Below are 20,067 nucleotides of genomic sequence, written 5' to 3'. Positions count from 1 at the left end.
CAACATGGCCAAAATGGGAATTTGTTTTGCTTAACTGTGCACATTTGTCACAAGGGTTTTTTAAGGAGAGAGAGAAAAAATATTTTTCTTCATTTAAAAAAACTAAATTTAAAAAAATTAAACAAAAAGAGGTCCTTCATCCAGAAAAAACCTTTGGGTTTAAAATTTTTTTCCACTTTGTTGCTTTTTTCTAATTTTTGAACCCTGAACAGTCTTTCTGTTAGAAATTTTAAGTATCCTCTTTCCACATTGTCTCTTCATTGTTACTAATCATTTTGTTGTAGAAAATCTGTAGTATTTTATGGTGCCTGGAGACACAGAAATGAAGTCTTGCATAGCGTTATATGTTTCAAAAGAAAAATTAACATGTCAGGAAAGAAGGGATAGGAAAAACAGAATGCAGCCTGTAACATTGTTGCTTCAAAACTGAGCAAACATTTCTGAGAGTAAGATCCTGCTGGATATCACTAAATAAGAATGAGTTGATGTCATAGTTGGCAAGAAGAAACTTACATTTTTCACTCATATAAACAGTACAACATCTCTGGGGACCGGGCTGAGTGTTGGCGTGATGGTGAAAGGCAAAGGGCAGAAAATCAAGGGGAGTAAAATGGGCAGAGGAAGGAATGTGAACAAAAGTTGCTCTCTATAAATAGATTTAGTCAAAATATAAAAGGCACATTTGTTAAAAGAAGTTTTAATTTTAGGACAAAAAGTGATGAAGAACAAAGACGTTTACAACATTATACCAGTCCTGCCTTGAAGGGCTGTTTATGATTGTCCCAGTGGGGGGCTGCATAAACTTGGATTCTGTCTCAGGAAAACAATGGCCAATTTAGCAGTTTTGTTTTACTGTTGCTTTGGAGGGGTGGAGGGACAAATTCTACTGAGTTCATGTGGTAGTTACAGAGAATCAGAATTCAGAAGGTTCACCTCTTACCTGTCTACCAGTTCCTTTTCAGTCTCCTTTCCTGGATCATCATGTGTGTCCCATTCCTTTACCATGGGTAAACTCCCTGACTCTGTCCTGGGCTCTCTTCTCTCTCTACTCTCTTTCTTGCTGATTTCATCAGTACCCGTGGGCTTAATGATCTTTCTTATTCAGATGACTTCCAGATTTATAATATCTAGCCCAAGTATCTCTTCTGAACTCCTCTTCTACATCACCTACCAAATGCCTGTTGGATATTTTGAACTAGATGGGCCCCTAGGCATCTCAAACCAAACATGCCCAAAAATAAAACTCAACCTTCTCCTTAGGCTCATCCCTCTCCCTAACTTATCTCTTTCTGTCACTGTTACCTATCTTTCCAGTCACGCAGGTTCACAACCTCAGCATTATCACTGATTCCTCACTCTCCCTCAGTCCCCATATCTGTTCAATTGCCACAATTTATAGATTATACTTCTAGAACACATCTCACATCCATCTCCTTCTCTACTGGTATGGCTATCACCTCAGTACCTCTCTCCTGGACTGTTGTAGTCTCTCTTCTCTATGCCACTCGTATTTGTAAAGCGCTCCTCACCTCCTATTCTTACTTTTTTTTAGGAAACTTCAGAGGCTCCCTATTCCCCTAATGTTCAGATTCAAACTCCTCTGTTTGACATGGGAAGTAATCCCTTCATAACTTGTCTCTGGCTTCCTTTTCCTGATTGACTACACATGACTTTCCATTATGTATTCGGAAGTCGAGCTAGATTTGTCTCATTGTTACTCATACATGACATTCCATCTTCTGTCTCTGCCTTTGCATATGCCATCCACTCCCTGAAATACATTCCCTCCTCATCTCCCTCTCTTAGAATCTTCAACTTCCTTCATTGTGCAGCTTGGAGGTTACCTCCTCTATGAGACTTTTCCTTGTAGCTACTGCCTCATCTCCCCTGAAATTATCCTGCATTTACTTTGTATGCATTTTATATGAACTTACATGTGTGGATGTTGGTTTTTTTGTTTGTCTTGGGGTTTGTTTTGGGGGGGTTTTTTTGCAAGGCAGTTGAGGTTAAGTGACTTGCCCAGGACCACACAGCTAGTAAGTGTCAAGTGTCTGAGGCAGGTTTTGAACTCAGGGCCTCTTGACTCCAGGGCCAGTGCTCTTATCCACCATGCCACCTAGCTGCCTCAAATTCCTGGCTTCCTTCAAAATTTAGCTTAAGCACCATCAAAGCCTATCTTAATTCCCCACCCCTGAAAGTACCTTGTATTTACATCAATTTTCTGTTTATTATAGGCATGTGTCATTTCTTCAGTAGAATATGAGTTTGCAGGTAGGGATTGTTGGCATTTTTGTGGTTTTTTTTTCCCAGGTGATGTGTTTTCTTTCTACCTTTTCTCCACTTTTATAATATCTTACAGTATTCTATTTAGTACCGAGAATTTATTGGGTAACTTGTAGCTAAAGGTATCAGGTACACTTGAGAAGTGTTGAAATTATCTAGAGAAATCTAGTTAATACAACAGCTTTGTTCTGAAGATCTTGAAATTTTTAGAAAAAGTGCCACTGGTAATAAACATTCTGATCAAGATGGAGTGTCACACTGACCTACTGAGGCATTTGGGAAGACAGAAATGACAGGAGGGTGGAGAAAGTAGAGGTGAAGAATGTCTTTATTATCCAGTTTGGGGTCTTATCGTGACATCTTTTAGCACCTCTAGCTCTGCAGTTGATATTTTTAAGGCAGATAACTTAAGTTGGAACATGAGTGGAAAGAAAGGAAGATGGAGATGGGAATAGGAAAGAACAAAGTAAAAAATGAAAAGACAGCCTTAAAGGTGGAGTCATGAGAAAGGGAAAAGGAGGAAGGGAATAGAGAGGATGAATGAAAGTTTTATGAGGCATAGCAATTCACAAACAGCTCACAGATCCCAGAGCTTCCATATAAAATTGCTCTTGAAGGAAGAACTGTGGTGACCACAATACTGTAAAGCACAGTGTTTGGAACTCTTCTCAATTAGTGACTAATCATGACTCAAGAGGACTGATTTTAAAAGAATGCTTCCTGCCTCAAAGAGGTGGCAGACTTCTATGGACATTGTTAGGTATGATCGATATTAATGACATTGTTAGATGCGGCTATTGTACTATTTGTACTAATTTAACTGTACTTCTTTCTTACAAGGGAGAGTTCTATATGGGGATGTAGTTTGGAGTCATCAGGAAGTGACATCAGTGTAAAAAAAAAAAAAGAAAGACATGTTTTAAAAATCCTGTCCTTCTTAAATGTGAATCAGCTGAAGAGTTAAAGTTAAAATCAGTTAACTTAAATTTAATTTTACATTGTAACATTTGCCTATAAAGTCAGTTCTCAGGACTCAGACGTCAACCTGTTCTTATAAATTAGTGTCACTGGAATGGTGAGACTTATGACTAGGATATGATTCTTATACAGAAAAAATGGGATAGATAAAAGGTAAGAGGGTGAGGGGCAGAGCAGAGTAGCATTGCTAACCGAGAATCAGTGAGTACTTTGACCAGAAGGGTAACATGAAATTTATTCAAAAAACTGCCACTAGATCTCAAAAGACCATAGTAGGAATAAGGGGTTACTACTAAGAAGGACTTACTAAAGGCAAGGCATTCTAGTATGCATAGGGGATACAAGTACATGGAAGGAAACAATCACAGCTCATGAGGAGCTTATATGTTAATAGGGGTGATACCAAGTAAATAGAAAAGTGTATACAGTATAAATGTAAAGTCAAATACAGATACATACAAAGTCATTAAATACTAGGTTGGGGTGGGGAACCTTTTGGCCTCGAGCCACATGTGGCCTTCTAGGTCATTTGGTGTGGCTTTTGACCGAGTCCAAGTTTTACAGAACAAATCCCTTTATTAAGAAAATTTATTGTGTGAAGTTTGGATTCAGTCAGACGGCCATTTGAGGCCACAGGTTCCCCATACCTGCTCTAGGTAGTTTGGAGGGAAGATCCTAGCAAATAAGGGAACAGGAAAGGCTTTATGTAGAAGGTGGTGCTTGAGTGCATGTTAAAAGATGCCATTATATGGTAGTCATGGGGCACTTCAGTTATTCAGGCATCTTCTGGTACTCATTTTCTTTCAAAAGCAGAACAGCTAATAATCTGGTTTTTGTTGATGGTTATTTTATCCTTAAAATGTGGAGGAACCAATAATAAGTGGAACTATTTTGCCTCTTTTCACCAATAAATAATCTTATTTCTGGTGTAGAAGTGATGGAAAGCTTGGGAGAAATTAACTGTTCCATTTTAGAATTTGTGATAGAGATGGAGAGAAAAGTCTGAGATAGCCAAACATATAACCTAGTTTTTGGAGGGCAGATTTTAAAGGGATCAAAAAAAGAATAGATAGGAGCCCCTGGACTAACAAGTCTTCTGTTTAAATTAAACCAGAAGAGATGGGAAGCCTTTTAAGAATGAAATTCTGAAAATACAAAAAGAAACAAGTCAGATGAGGAAAAAAAATCCATATTCTGTTATCTGTGTGTGAGTATAAGGTTGTCAATGACAATTGATACACACAAAAAATGGAGAATGTGTACAAAAATATGACCCAATATTCTAGTTATGGTGTTAGGGTGGCCTGAGGTCAGAATGAGCTGAAGCTGAGGGTGAAAGCTAAGAACAGCAAAACGGCATTGTTTTTTAAAACTACATTGGGGGGGCGGAGCCAAGATGGCGAAGTAGAAAGACGCACATACACGTAGCTCCGAACCCACAAACCACAGAACGGCAGAGGGGACTAACCCAGGGCGAATTCTGCACCCAGAGACCACGGAATATTGGAGCGAGGGAGATTTCTGTTCCGGAGAGAGCTGCAAACCTCTCACGGGGGGTCCTTCGCTCCGTGGACTGGGCTCCAGGGCGGGTAGCAGAGAGCAACCATACTGCGGCAGCGACACCGTGAGAAAAAGATCCGAGAGGGCTACGGGACGGGATCTCCAGCGGCCACGCGGGTCCCCCCACCCACAGAGGGACCAGCAAACCTCTCGCAAAAGGTCTGTCGCACTGCAGACGCGGTGCCCAGCCCGGACCTGCGGCAGCGGCGGCGGCAATGGCTCCGAGAGGCACAGATCTGAAAGGGCTCCGGAGGCGGGATCTTCAGCGGCAGCACGGGCCCCCCCACCAACAGGTGACTGACGGGGGTAGGTGAGAGAGTCTCTTTGGCGGGTTGAGAGGGGAGTGAGGTGCCCCCAAGGCTCGGGCCCCCCCTGGGAGGTGGGGGCTGAGAGGCGGCTGCGGACGGGGGCTCCCCAAACGGGCAGGAGCCTGGATCCATTGTGGAAGGTCTGTGCATAAACCCCCTGAGGGAATTGAGCCAGAGAGGCGGCCCTGCCCCTGACCTCAGCACCTGAGCCTAATTTAACACTGAATAACAGCCCTGCCCCCGCCAAAAATCCTAAGGCGGGAAGCAGCGTTTGAATCTCAGTCCCCAAAGGCTGGCTGGAAGGACCAGGAGGCGAGGTGGGTGTGAGGAGAACATTCAGAGGTCAGGCCACTAGGTGGAGAAAATGCCAAGAAAAGGGAAAAGAAATAAAACTATTGAAGGGTACTTTATCGGAGAAAAAACACTTCCTCCCTTCCTTTCTGATGGGGAGGAACAAGGCTTGCCATCAGGCAAAGACACAGAAATCGAGGACTCTGTGTCCCAGCCCACCCAATGGGCTCGGGCCATGGAAGAGCTCAAGAGGAATTTTGAAAATCAAGTTAGAGAAGTGGAGGAAAGACTGGGAAGGGAAATGAGAGGGATAAGGGAGAAGCATGAAAAACAGATCAGCTCCCTGCTGAAGGAGAACCAAAAAAATCTTGAAGAAATTGGCACCTTGAGAACTAGCCTAACTCAGCTTGCAAGGGAGGTGCAAGGGGCCAATGAGGAGAAGAATGCTTTCAAAAGCAGAATTAACCAAATGGAAAAGGAGATTCAAAAGCTCACTGAAGAAAATAGATCTTTCAAATCTGGAATGGTACAGATGAAAGCTTTGGACTTTTCGAGAAAGACAGATATCTCAGAACATACCGCGCAGATTCGAAAAATGGAAGATAATGTGAAATATCTTATTGGAAAAACAACTGACCTGGAAAATAGAATCAGGAGAGATAATGTAAAAATTCTGGGACTACCTGAAAACCATGATCAAAAGAAGAGCCTAGACATTATCTTCCATGAAATTATCAAGGAAAACTGCCCTGAGATTCTAGAACCAGAAGGCAAAATAAATATTCAAGGAATCCGCAGAACACCGCATGAAAGAGATCCAAAAAGAGAAACTCCTAGGAGCATTGTGGCCAAATTACAGAATTCCCAGGTGAAAGAGAAAATATTGCAAGCAGCTAGAAAGAAACAATTCAAGTATTGTGGAAATACAATCAGGATAGTACAAGACCTGGCACCTTCTACATTGAGGGATAGAAGGGAATGGAATAGGATATTCCAGAAGTCAAAGGAACTAGGACTGAAGCCAAGAATCACCTACCCAGCAAAACTGACTATAATACTTCAGGAGAAAAAATGGTCTTTCAATGAAATAGAAGACTTTCAAATTTTCCTGATGAAAAGACCAGAGCTGGAAAGAAAATTTGACTTTCTAACACAAGAATGAAGAGAACCATGAAAAGGCGAACAGCAAAGAGAAATCATAAGGGACTTACTAAAGTTGAACTGTTTACATTCCTACATGGAAAGACAATATTTATAACTCTTGAAACATTTCAGTATCTGGGCACTGGGTGGGAGTACACACACACACACACATGCACACACGTACACATACATAGAGACAGAGTGCACAGAGTGAAATGAAGAGGATGGGATCATATACTAAAAAAAAAAAAAAAAGAAAGAAACGAAATCAAGCAGTGAGAGAGAAATATTGGGAGGAGAAAGGGAGAAGTTATATGGGGCAAATTATCTCTCATAAAAGAGGCAAGCAAAAGACTTATTAGTGGTGGGATAAAGAGGGGAGGCAAGAGAAAAACACGAGGTCTACTCTCATCACATTCCACTAAAGGAAAGAATATAATGCACACTCATTTTGATAGGAAAACCTATCTCATAATACAGGAGAGTGGGGAACAGGGGCACAAGCAGGATGGGGGGGAGGATGGAGGGGAGGGCATGGGGAGGAGAATGCAATCCGAGGTCGACACTCATGGGGAGGGAAAGGACCATAAGAAAATAGAAGTAATGGGGGACAGGACAGGATGGAGGGAAATATAGTTAGGCCTATACAACACAACTGGTATGGAAATCATTTGCAAAACTAAACAGATATGGCCTATATTGAACTGCCTGTCTTCCAAGGTGAAGGGGTAGAGAGGGAGGGAGCTAAAGAAGTCGGAACTCAAAGTGTTAGGACCAAATGTAATGTTCTTACCACTGGGTAACAAGAAATACAGGTTAAGGGGTCAAGAAAGCTATCCGGCCCTACAGGACAAAAGAGAAAACGGAGACAAGGGCAGGGAGGGAGGATAGAGGAGAGAGCAGATAGGTCACAGGGGCAATTAGAAAGCTTGGGTCTGGGGGGGGGGGGAGGGGAAAAAAGGGGAGAAAATTTGTAACCCAAAATTGTGTGAAAATAAATGTTAAAAGTTTAATAAAAATAAATAAATAAATAAAATAAAACTACATTGGGGAAAAGAGAAATGTGAACAAGAAGGGTTAATTAGGAATTTGATATCCAAGAAAATGAAGTTCTTATGTAACAGAGCACTTATCTTCTCTTGATGAACTACATCCTAGAGTCCTGAAATAGCTGGCAGATATGTCGCTGATCTTTAAAAGATCAAAGATAGAGGGGCATAAATACCACAGGGCAGAAGCATTAGGACAGATATTCTCCTAAAATTATCCCTAAAAAGGAAGAAAATATAATTTACAAACTCCAAACCAGTGAACTTGACTTTAGTTCCTGACATAATCTTGGAATATATTAATAAGGAGATAGTGAACATCTTAGAATAAAATACAGCCTTACTGCAGAAACCTCTGATCATCACTTCCTTCTAGAAATTATTATGGTACTTTGACCAGGATGGTAACATGAAATTTATTTTAAAAACTGCCATTAGAACTCAAAAGAGCATAGTAGGAATAAGGGGTTACTACTAAGAAGGATCTTTTTTTTTATTATTATTAAATAGGGCTCAGATCAGGATCATCTGCCATGTTTCTAGTGAAATTTTTAAAAAGGAGGTGTAGAAATCATCTTATCTTAGGCAAGGCCCCAACAAAAAAAATCAAAATGGTTAAGTCACTAATGCTGACTTAGGTACATGATAAATTCATGTCATTTAACTTTGCTTTGGCCTTCACCACCACAAGGCAGTCCTTTATTCTTCCCTGATTAATTCCTTATCACTCCCCACAGAAGCTATTCCAAGCTTTCTCTTCCTTCTTCAAGCCTTCCATTCCTCTCCCTCTTCTGTCTCTATCAGCTGAGGATATTGCCTCTTATTTTCCTGAGAAAATGGAGACCATTTAACATGAACTCCCTTTTCTTCCTTTTTTTTTGCATTTCAAAATTCTTTGAAATCATCCCCTTAATCTTTATTCCGTCCCTTAGAAGTTGATCTAGCCACATCATGTGCTAAAGGAAATGATAATCACAAAGAGTCCACATGAATTTAAAAAAAACAAACCAAAACAGGTTAGGCTGACTCCCCTACAGTTATTTCTTTTTATGATAGACTTTCTAGATTGGGAATTTAGGGGTAAATTATATATAGTTTGCCTAGATTTTAGTAAAGCATTTGATAAAAGTCTGTTACGTTATTCTTATGGACAAGATGTACCTATATGAGCATTATGCTCTACAGTTATATGGATTTTTAAGTGGTTGAATGACCAGACTCAAAGAAAAGTCATTAATGAATGAATATCAGCTTGGAATTAAGTAGTGGAGTGCCCCAGGGATATGTGATGGGACATATGCTTGGCTGATATTTTTATCCATAAAGGTCTAGATGTCATGTTCATCAGATTTGCAGATGACATTTCGTTATGAGGGATAGCTCACATATTTAGTGATAGAATAGGAATTTTAAAAATTATTAAAATTGGGTCAAATAGAATAAAATGAAATTTAGTAGGAATAAATGTAAATAAATTTAAATAAAAGTTTCAACTTGAGTTGAAAATAACCCCACAAGCATAATATGGTAGATTTGTAGCATCTAATCTTTTAAAATGCAAAGGATTTTGATGGATTGCAAGACCAGTATGAGTGAGGAGTGTGATATGACATTTTAAAAAGTTAATTTGATCTTAGACCATGTTAAAAGCAGCATATTAACTGGGATTATGGAAGTGAGAATCTTGCTGTGCTCTACTCTGATGACATTACACTAGAGTATTGAATTGAGTTCTTGGTGTTGCATTTAGAAAGGCCTTTGTTAAGCTGGAAATGATGTACGGAGGACAGTTAGGAAAGACCTTAAGGTCATGCCCTGTGAGCATTCTTTGGAAGAACTAGGGACTTTTAGCCTAAAGAAGAGAAACCTTTTCTGGGACATGATAATTTCAGATATTTTCAGGTTTGTCATGTGTTCTATTTGGACTCAGGGAACAGATGGCATCTACTTTGCTTCCAGTTTTTTTTTGCCTATCTGTGGCATTTTTTAAAACATTATGTAGTTTCACTTTTTATATCTCTTGACTTGACAAGTTGGTTTTTTTTGCTATATCTAATAATGTGATTGTGACTCTTGCTGTTTTGAAATCACCTGATGAATATTAAATTTTATTCCATCCTCTCATTTGAATTCTCCATGAAAGAATGCAAATTACTTTGTTACTTTTTTAGATGTTTGTTGGGTTAATTTTTTTTTCTTTTAATCAGTTCTGCTACCCTCATTTGGTTGGCTTGTTTAATCCTTTCACATTTGAGGTTATGATTTTCTGGCTTTTGTTTTCCTCTCTTTCTTTTGTAATGATTTTTGTCACCTCTTAAGTCTGCACTTTGTCCTTTCACTTTGTTTTGATTGCAGTCCTTTGATACCCATAGTTTCATACAGGCTTTCCTCACTTCTGATTTACTTGCTTTCACTTAAGTTCCTTGAATTACTTAAAGTGTGAATTTGTCTTTCTGTTTATTTATTTTTCTGTGCGGATGGGGGTTGGTTGAGTAAAGTGATAAGATGCTATGCCTAGATACATTTATCAGATAAGAGTATATCTTGACTGTTCACCAAGTGTGAATAAAGCCTGAATGGCTCCTTAGGTATGACAGGAGGTCACTTTGGATTAGATGAAGGATTTGTTCTTGTTCTCTGGAGCCTTAACTTAGAACCCAGGACATTTCAGCAAGCAGCCAGCCAATAGAGAACATTTCAGCCAAGGAGGAGCCACTTGGTAGAGAGGAGAACAACTTGATTTTAGCCTTGGTCTCCTTTCTACCTTGGCACTCTGTCTGCCAGAAAAGGACCATACGAGCTTCAGAAAGTCCAAAGGATTTGAACTTTTCGTTTGGTGTCCTAGCAGTGTTCCCAGAACATTGGTGGCTGGTGGAAGTGTCTGCATCAGGAGCCAAGGACAGACTGCACAAATGAGGAAAAGCAGATTCAAGATCTACAAAGAGCTCAGGAGAAATGCTATACTACACCTAAGGGAACATCTTGAGGATTCCAGAGAAGGGGCTTCTAGGAGCTGTGAGTTATTCCTGTGCCATATATGCTCTCTAAGTCTGAACACCCACTTCACCCTGAATTCTATGTGTACCAGTTGGGAGAGTATGTCATATTCCTTTGGGGGGGAATATTTTGTACCATTTATACCACCATAGTAAATACCCATTTCCAAAAACTAATTAAATCTGACTGATTAGTTGATATTAATGACAATCATGGGGAGGAACACTCTCGTGTTTATAGTTTATGATTAATAGTACTAGAAAGTACTAGAAAGATGTCATCCAATCTCTGAGAGCCACCCCTAGAGACCTAATAGCCAATTTCCGGGGACTTGACTTCTTAGTTCAAGTGGCAGTTGGTATAGTATCCAGAACATATAATACATGTCTGGACTTGTCAAGAAATAAACAGTAGACCCCTCACATTTGTGGGGATCCACTGGAGAGATTTTTCACCCAGGACTTTTTTTTTTACTGGATTTTTTTCTTCTATTGTTTTAGACCGCAGTTACACAATAGCCATTATTTTTCTGGTATGTTTCTTTTATAAGTCACAGCCTCCAAATGAATTGGCAGTTGGGTCCCCAGGACCACACTAAATTTCTATTTCTCCCCTTGATCCTTTGCCTTCCCCTTCCAGTTAAGTGATGGATTCAGAATCTTCCCTCTCCTTTCTCCCTCTAACTTCTTATTTTGCATGACATTCTTTTGTGACTTCCTTTTCCAGTTTTTCCTAAACGTTGTCACCTGATTATTCATCTTCCCTTCCATTCTCTTCTGAATATCTTCTTGAATTGATAGACTTGTTCGTTATTTATTTTTTTCTGTTTTCCTTATGAGGGCAGTATCTTTAATGTGCTAGAATTGAATTCCCTTTTTCACTCCATTTCTGTATTATTTGTATCTGTAAATCTTATGCTTTCCTTCCTGTTTTTCTGTTGTATTTCAATCTTACACATATCAATTCATAAAGGAAAAGATGTAAAAATGGAAGCAATGTCATGGGGTGTGACTCATTCCATGTCCTTGGTCATAATGCAAGGTCTTCTGGTCTTGTCTCTATCATGATTATTCTTCATTCTTAAGGTTGGAAGTAGGGCTGAATTTCCATCCATTAATGGTTCCTTGCTCAAGAGGTTTCAGGCCTTATTTACTTCATCTTGTGCTGGCTTTTCAATTCCTTGGCACATCTGTTTTCCAGAGCCCTAAAATTTCTGGCCATCTTCATATTCAGTCCTGGAATGAATGGGAGAATATATTGGTGTTTCTCTTTGGCTTCTTGTTCATTGGTCCATCTGGTGTCCTTTTAAAGCTTTACTGAGAAGTTTGAGAGGAGTGCTGTTAAATCTTGCTTTCTACCATCTTAATAGGGACTCAACACTTAAAGGTGCCTTTTGGTGTTTCTTTTTTGTAAAGTAAAACATTCTTTGGTAATTACCTCCAATTTATCTGATTTGAAAGACTGGCTTCATTAGATTTTCTTAAAGTTGGGGTCACTCTTACATTAATTTAGTTCTTATCACAGTTCAATGAGAGGCAGAGTATTCCATCCCAGCATATTAGCATTTCTTCTTAATGGCATTTATTAAGTCTACTTTCTGTCCCAGCTCAGCAGAAATTTTCCCCATTGTAATCTCTAGCTGCCTGCTTCTTTCTTCTCCTTTTTGGAGTGATAGTTGGGAGAAATGCTACTTGCCATCTGTATGGAATGGATTATAATTCATTATAAAATCTTGTTTTAAATTTGACTGGATTTTGGTACCTGTTCACCTATTTTAGGCTGACTCTCACAGGATATTGTATTATTAAGAAATATATCTGCTGATGAACTGTTTTTCCAGGTCTACTGGAAACCATAAATTGGTTTCTTATAAGACAGAGTTTCATGTGGTTGTTAACATATCAGTCTGAGATTATGACTATGTTTTTATATCCATGGGAAAAGAAAAGAATGTGTGTGTGTTTGTGTGATGGCATTTTACACTTTTGAAAAGAACCATAATATTTTCAGACATTTTACCTTACTATGGGGGTTCTTTTTATTCAGTAAAGTTTAGGGGTAAGAAGTGTTATTGGTGTTGGAATTGTGTATAATACTTATAATTCTGATATATGTAGAGGTCATAGACAGAGAGAGAAGGATTGTTATAGACATATGTTATAGACATAGCCATCTATGCCCACAAAAATTAAGTGCTATTAAGAGTGATAAGTGGTATGTTGCTTGTCATATTAAGGATTGATCGGTATAGGATTTCCTTCCCCTATAATGTAATTTTTTTTTTCATAATGTATTAATGCAGTCCATGAGCAAGATTTGCTGAAGGTACTTAGACACCTCACTGAAGACACTTGATCAATTCTGTAAAAGAAAGATGTATTTGCTGCCTACTTTGTCCTATCTTACCCCAGCTGCTATTAAGACAAGGCAGTAGCAGTGGTATGGTGACTTCCTAGATTTAGGGGTTAAATCCTCCCAAGTTTCTCTCCCAGGTCCTCTGAGAGAGCGCATCTGCATTTTACTTAGTCACTGGTGGTTACCAGAATAGGAGTGACCTGCAAATTAGGGCTGCTTCTTAACTGATATTCCTGTAGCTGTTTGAGTGACTTCTTCATCATGAGGCCAGGAAGTGGTCCTTTACCCAAGGTGAAGACTAGAAATTGGTTGTCACTCTGTGGACAGCTACTCTACTGGGGTCTGAATCCTGCCTGTCCAGATGGGGAGAGTCAGAGAACAAATAAGACTGATGGAGCTGCAGGGGCATGACCTCTTTGAAGTATTTCCTGATGTTGTGGCTGATAATAATGACCTAGGAGATTTAGGATTGGAGGGTAGACACAGGCGCTCAGAGTTTCATTCTTCCAGTTTAAAAAACACTAAGTAGAAGAGGCAGCATGATATAGTGAGTGAGTAGCTGGGTTCAAGTCCTGCCTCTGACTTAGACTGCCTTTGTGACCCCAGTCAAATCATTTGACTTATTGCCCTGGCCACTCTCAGACTCCTCGAGGTCCAGTACAGTTGTTGATCTGCCTTAATAGAGGAAGTTTTTTTACACTAATGAAATCAGAATTCCAGAACTCCCCTCCCCAATGCTTCTCCAAGGCATCAAGATATATAGAATGTTCCTTTGTGTGTGTGTGTGTTTCTCTTTTAAGTAAAATTGACCATGGAATAGCACATTGGACACTCAGTAAGTATGTTTTTTACAGTGTTTTTGTCTATTTCTTTATAATAACTTTTTTCCAAAATGAGATTGATTCTATTTTGGAAAGAAGTGATGCTTATTATACTGCAAAATGTAAGTCCTACCACTTTTAAAATACAGTCCCAGCCCAGAAATTGGATAGGCCTCCTAGAGTCAAGGAACTGTGCTCAGTAAGAGCCAGGCTTAGCACATATATGGCTCTGTACTTTGTATTAGAATAACTATAGAGTTTTTTCTACCTGACATTTCAGAGGGGAAGAACTGGTCAGCAAAATATTTTCCAGAATCTGACTAACCCTGATGATTTTTCCATCCAACACTTTACACAAAGAGGTAGGTACAAATTGTGGCTTACTGAATTTGTAGAATATTTATCTTTAGTTCCCTACCCTCTCTCTGCCTCCCCCCCCCCCCCACTTCTCTATTACTCTATAAACACAGTGGTTTCAAGAGGTTTTTACTAAATATATAGACTATATAAATTCTTATCCTAAACATTCAGGATCTATTAGAACAGACTTTAAATTCAACATTGTACAAATATTTGAATGCCAACATTTTCCATAGTCCTATATTATTCTAAGGGGACAAAAGAACTAGAAGACAAAGACATTGTCAGAAGCTTACAGTGTATTTAGGGGGAGATAATTCCTTTTTGCAAAAATAGGAATCATTACAAAAGTAACATGCTCTATGATTAACAGCATTTTTAGCATACATACATGATTTCATTTCATTCTACACCATAACCCTGTCCCTGGTGCTAGTAACATCTCTGCTTTACAGATGGTAAATCAAGGCCCCCAAAAGAAGTTTACACAAATTAGTGGGTGGCAGAGACCAAATGACTTCCTTGGCATCCTTATTCCCTCCCAGTCCAGGACTCTTTCCACGGTACTTCACTGCCTTCTCCTACAATACTCTGTTAAATATTGAAGGACATTGGTGGTACTAAACATTACATTCCAGGTGTGGGCTGAGGATGGCAGGGTGCAGAGGGACCATCACCTTCTCCCTCCTGGAAGCTGGGTCTCTTAATGCTGTCCGAGATTGTGTTAGTTTTTTTGGTAAGCATCCTACTCTACTGATGCATTGAGCTTGCAGACCACTTAAACCCCCAGATCCTTTTATAACAAACTGTTGCCTATCCGTGCCTCCTCCATCTTGTACTTGTAAAATTTGATTTTTTTGGACCAAAATGTGAATCTTTACATTTATTCCTATTCTATTGAATCTTATCAGATTCAGTTCAGTACTCTCAAAATGTCTTTTCATCCCAACTCTGTCATTGAATGTACTAGCTATTCCTCTCAAATTTTGATAAGTATATGTCTTTACCTGTGCCTCTTAATAAATATTTACTAATGGACTCACTGACTAGAGAAGCATATTTAATAAGGATTGCATGGGAATATTTCAGCTGATTAAAGCTCCCTTGCCTTTGTTTCCCTTTGTGGTTCTCCAACCAACCATCAGTATGTACCTAGAGGCAACTAGGTAGTACAGATGAGAAAATGCTGAACCAGAAGTCAGGAAGATCTGAGTTCAAATCCAGCCTCAGACACTAGCTGTGTGATCCTGGACAAATCACTTAGCTGCTTTCTGTGTCAGTTTCCTTATTTGTAAAATGGGGATAATTACAGCACCGATTTCCCAGAGTTGTTTCAAGGAGAAAATGAAACAATATTTGTAAAAGAGGAGGATGCTAAGTCTTTTCCCATTTGAGGGGCTTTTTCCCCTCTGTAGGATTTGTGTAGATAGCTCTCCTTTGTGCCTGAAAACAAACCACTTCCCGATGATGCTACTTCTTGGTACTCCAAACCCTCCTTGGAGGTGTTATACTAGCAGCAATGGGGAGGGGCCAGTCAGCCATAGATTATAGCGATAGACTACAGTCGACTTGATTCTGCCATTACCCAGCTAATGCTGGGTATGTCTGTACCTGTGCCTATGCCCACTTGGACCTGGTAGCCAATGCTTCTGGAGCATGCTTCTCTGCATGCTGGCTGCCATTGCCATGGGTCTCATCACATTGTCTACTCTGCCAGAGCTAACTGCTATCACCTGTGCCATTTTCAGGCCCAGTGCTGGACCGAACCTTTTCTCATGCTGTAGTCCGACTTTGTTCCCTTATGCTGAGCCCTGTGATGGAGGCTACTTTGTAGAACATTCTTGCAGGCCTGTATTGCCACTGTCTTTCTGTGACTGTCAGGAGTTCTGGAGGTGCTTCTGCTGCTGCGTACCTGACTGCTCTCCTGTGCTGGGGTCAGGTGCTACAGTCTGTATAGCATCGTGGCCATGTCTGGTCCACCATAGTATAAGGTCAGGGATTCCCTTTCCTGCCAGTGGTCATCCTCCCCAGTGCAGGAGATTCCTTTGAAGGACCTAGGAGTTCCTGATAGCTGCATCGCCCACAATTGCCATCAGGACTGAGAATATCCAGCTCAGGGTCATCTGCCTTCCTAAGCAAGAGAAAGACACAAAGTAAAATGAAAAGATACAAAGCCAGAGATTCCTCTGTGCTAGTACATGTGCACTATCCACTGTGTATAAGCAGTAGTTCTTTCTGAAAGAATAGGAGAGTAGGTGTAGGCCCTAAGATCTGTAGGCATCCCTCACTGGAAGTTCCAGAGAGGGAGACAGAAGTAGTTGAGTTCTTAGTTCACAGTTTGGAAGTGAGAGTGGAAATTCTCTTTTAAAAAATGTTTAAACTGATGGAGCTCAGATTCTAGATTGACAATTTCAGAAAGGTCTCTGGGCTCCTGGAGAGAATTAAGCATTGCCCTTTTAAGTGCTTCCTCTAGTGGCTTATGTCAAAGAATTATAACAAAGTCCCCTAGCACAATTCTGTTTGTCCTCTCAAATGCCAAATTAAAAACAAAGAAACAGCAACCAAAAACTCAAATAGTTTCTTCAGCAAAGTTATTAGACAGTCCTGAAGTTCCAGAAATCTTGCTTGTTTTGCATTGTCTTACTATTGGAGTCTGTCATGTCACCCCTCAAACTAGTTTGCTATGTCTAGATACAATTATAGGACTGAAGACTGCTTGTTCAGAAAAACAAAGCATTCACACTCCAGGATAACATCTTTATATTGACCTCCTCTGAGGCAATTTGGTGGTGACCATTAGCAATATGGACGCATCTGTTCCTTGCTAGAGCAGGGCACATCTCATTCATTTTTCCTTTTCTACTAGGGAGAAAGTTGCTTTCAATCCCAAAAAACTCAGCCCCTACTGGTTGCTTTGAAAGTAAACTAAGTTTTGAGAAAATCCCGTAATATAACTTTGGAGGAGGTGTAAATTATCAGGTTGGAAGGCCCTGGACAACACAGGATCTAAAATAGAATTTACTGAAATTATCTTTGAGGTACAATTCTTAAGGACAAAGAATATATTTCTATTGCTCTCTATTTGCTGCATTGCCATATACACTTTACTTTTCTGATCTCCCAGGGGTGGAGGAGACCTCATGGTAAGTAACCACTTTCTGTATAGGCATAGCCAAAAGCCAGAAGCCCCAGAAACCTTAAAGCCAGTCTGAGGTTATGTTTCTCTACATTGCCCATCCTCCACTTCTTGCACAACTAAACCAATTGTTCTGAGCTGAACCTGACCTAGGTCTATGACTTTGTAGTTCACATTCAATATTAGAATGAAATGAGACACTTTTAGGTAATAGTTAACAAAAAGATATTTACTTAGCATGAGAAGGCTATTTAACAAGGATTTGTAAGTAAGACATCACAGGTTGATTTAGCTGAGTAAAGTCCTAAGTTGCTGTTTGGGACCCCTGGCCAAACAAAGCATGGCCCTGGAGCTTCTTTTGGCTACCTGTTACTGATGGGGGGAGTCTGAGTCTTTAGTCGCCTGAGCTAATCAAGTCTCTGTGATGGTTAAAACTAGCCTAACCTGTAAAGGGCTTCTGGTTAGGTTAGTGTATCACTTCTACCACAAGCTGCCTTTAGAAGCATAGCTTCCAGGAATAGGGAAGTGATGGTCCTCTTGTACTCTCTCTTCCTTTGTCAGTACTAACTTGAAATGTCATGGTCAATTCTAGGTACCAATTTTTAAGAAGAACATTGATAAGCTTGAAAAAATTCCAAGAAGGACAACCAGGATGGTGAAGGACCTTGAACACATATCATGACAAATGGTTGGAAAACTGGGGATGTTTAGCCTGGCAAAGAGAAGGGGTAGATGTGGTCTCTGTGTTGCAAATATCTGAAAGGCTTTCACTTGGAAGAGGGATTAGGCTTGCTCTTTTTGTCCCCAGAGTACAAAATAAGGACAGGGACAATGGGTGGAAGCTGAAAGAGGCAGATTTAGGAACTTCCCAACAATGAGAGCTGTTTGGGAGTGAAATGGGCCACTTGAGAGATGGTGGGCTCTCCCTCCTTGGAAGTCTTTAAGCAGAGACTGGACTAACCCTTGGTGATTATGTTACAGTAGAGATGCTGGGGTCTCTTCCCTTACCCAGAAATTCTGTGATGGAACTTCAGGAGAGTTTATTTCTTTACTAATTTGTTTTTAATATCATCTTACAACTTCTTGTATAATTTATTCCTTTGTATTAGTTACAGTAATCATTTTATCATTAAAAATCAAATTAAAAGCAAGAAAACCAACAAATCCCCAACTGCCAAAACTTTTGGTTTTGAATCCAGAGGTAACTGAATTATCTGATTCTAGAAGCAATAATAAATCAAACTTTTTCTCCTTTTACAGACATTCAACAACTGCCTGATCCATGAACCTGTTGTTGGTACAATTCATTCTTTCCCCTGTTTTTTAGGGCTTTTGAGTGGCCAGACATCTCCCACAAATACCAAATTGGAAAAACTAGATTCTCAACAAGTTCTCCAGCTCTGTCTCCGATATCAAGATCATCTTCATCAATGTGCAGAAGCTGTTTCCTTTGATCAGAACGCTTTGGTCAAGCGAATTAAAGAGGTAAATTGTCATTCCCTTTTTTTTTTTTTTGTCCCTTAAAGTAAAATTGCTGACTTGTGCACTTTGAATTCTTAGTCTTTTCTTTAGCACCTATACTTAACCAGAGATCTTGGAGTGCCATGACTGATGTTTGTTTTTTCTTCATAAGAATTTATGTGTTCCTATTGAATTTCACCAGGTTTTTGATAGACCATGTCCCTATCATTTATCATTATTATTTGTATGCAATCTATGTATATGTAGCAGAATGACACAGTAGAACAGAACACTGACCTGGGTGTCAACGGACCTAAGGGACCGGGGGAAGTTATTTCACCCTTCTGGGTGTCAGTTTCTTCATTTGTACAATGAGTTAATTTGACTTGGTGATATCTGTATTGTACCTGCTTCTGCATTCAGTCTGTTACGATCTATTATTTTGTTTGAAGAAAAACTGGCCTCATGTAGATATGAAGTTGGAAAAGAAAAGAGCATTTTAATATTTGTTTTATTTTAGCATTATTAGGAAATTTAGGATTAGGAATTAAGAATATAGAAATTATGAAATAGTATTAATTTAGTATTGTTAGGAACGGACAGCTAGGTGGTGTAACGCCAAGCAACACAGCATACCTGAGTGCTGCTGCTGTGAATGTATATGCACATATACGTATGTGTAGATATTTTTATATATTTAGGGTTGAATCACACAGTATAAGCCCTCTATTCAAAACTAAATCTTATTCAAGAAACTAAAGCATTCACAATTCATAACAACACAACAGCTTATTACAAGGATGGCCACATGGCTTTAAACAGACACAAAAGTATATAACATAACAGACTGTTCCGAAATACTTGTTTATACAATCAGAAGATCCCAGGCCAGGGGTCTTTGCTTACATAGTACATCCCCAGGGGTAGCAGAAAAAACAACACCCTTCAGCCCTAGGTCACAGTAGGTTATAATCCCCTTACTTAAAAACAAAGTGTCCACGTAAAGTCCTTTTGGAGGTATGTCTCCCCATGCTGCTGTTGCAAGCTGCTACCTGCACTCTCAGGTGCATGCATGCTCTGTTGAATCAGAGTCCAAGTTCTAACGTTTCTGCAGCCCCCGCTTCCAAATCCTCAGGGGCGGCTAGTCAACAAAGCCAATAGGGTGGGTCCCCAGGGGTTATGGCACTTCCCCCCTCCCACCACAGACAACTCCTCCCTTGGGCCCCAACTCATCCTAGGAGGATGCAGCAGGAAAGCACACACTGCTCCTGCCCTGCTGCAAAGCCTCCATATTGACTTGGGGCTGATTCCCAAGCTCCAGGTTT

At 39.8% G+C, this 20,067-nt stretch overlaps 1 protein-coding gene across 6 annotated transcripts in view; it reads left to right on the top strand.

Annotated features, from left to right (window-relative positions):
• BORCS5 (BLOC-1 related complex subunit 5) overlaps positions 1–20,067 on the top strand; it is an 89,557-nt gene that overhangs the window by 36,591 nt on the left and 32,899 nt on the right. For 3 of the 6 annotated variants that reach the window (XM_072653920.1, XM_072653919.1, XM_072653921.1), the window contains exon 3: positions 18,609–18,766. In XM_072653920.1, coding sequence (XP_072510021.1) covers positions 18,609–18,766 — 158 coding nt within the window. Of the gene's footprint in view, positions 1–10,457; positions 10,628–18,608; positions 18,767–20,067 lie in introns of all 6 variants that reach the window. The other 3 variants (XM_072653922.1, XM_072653923.1, XM_072653924.1) reach the window with 2 other exon arrangements.

The sequence above is a fragment of the Notamacropus eugenii genome, chromosome 3 (assembly GCF_028372415.1).
Source record: "Notamacropus eugenii isolate mMacEug1 chromosome 3, mMacEug1.pri_v2, whole genome shotgun sequence".
In the NCBI taxonomy this organism is placed as follows: domain Eukaryota; kingdom Metazoa; phylum Chordata; class Mammalia; order Diprotodontia; family Macropodidae; genus Notamacropus; species Notamacropus eugenii.
This window is presented reverse-complemented; position numbering and strand designations above follow the sequence as displayed.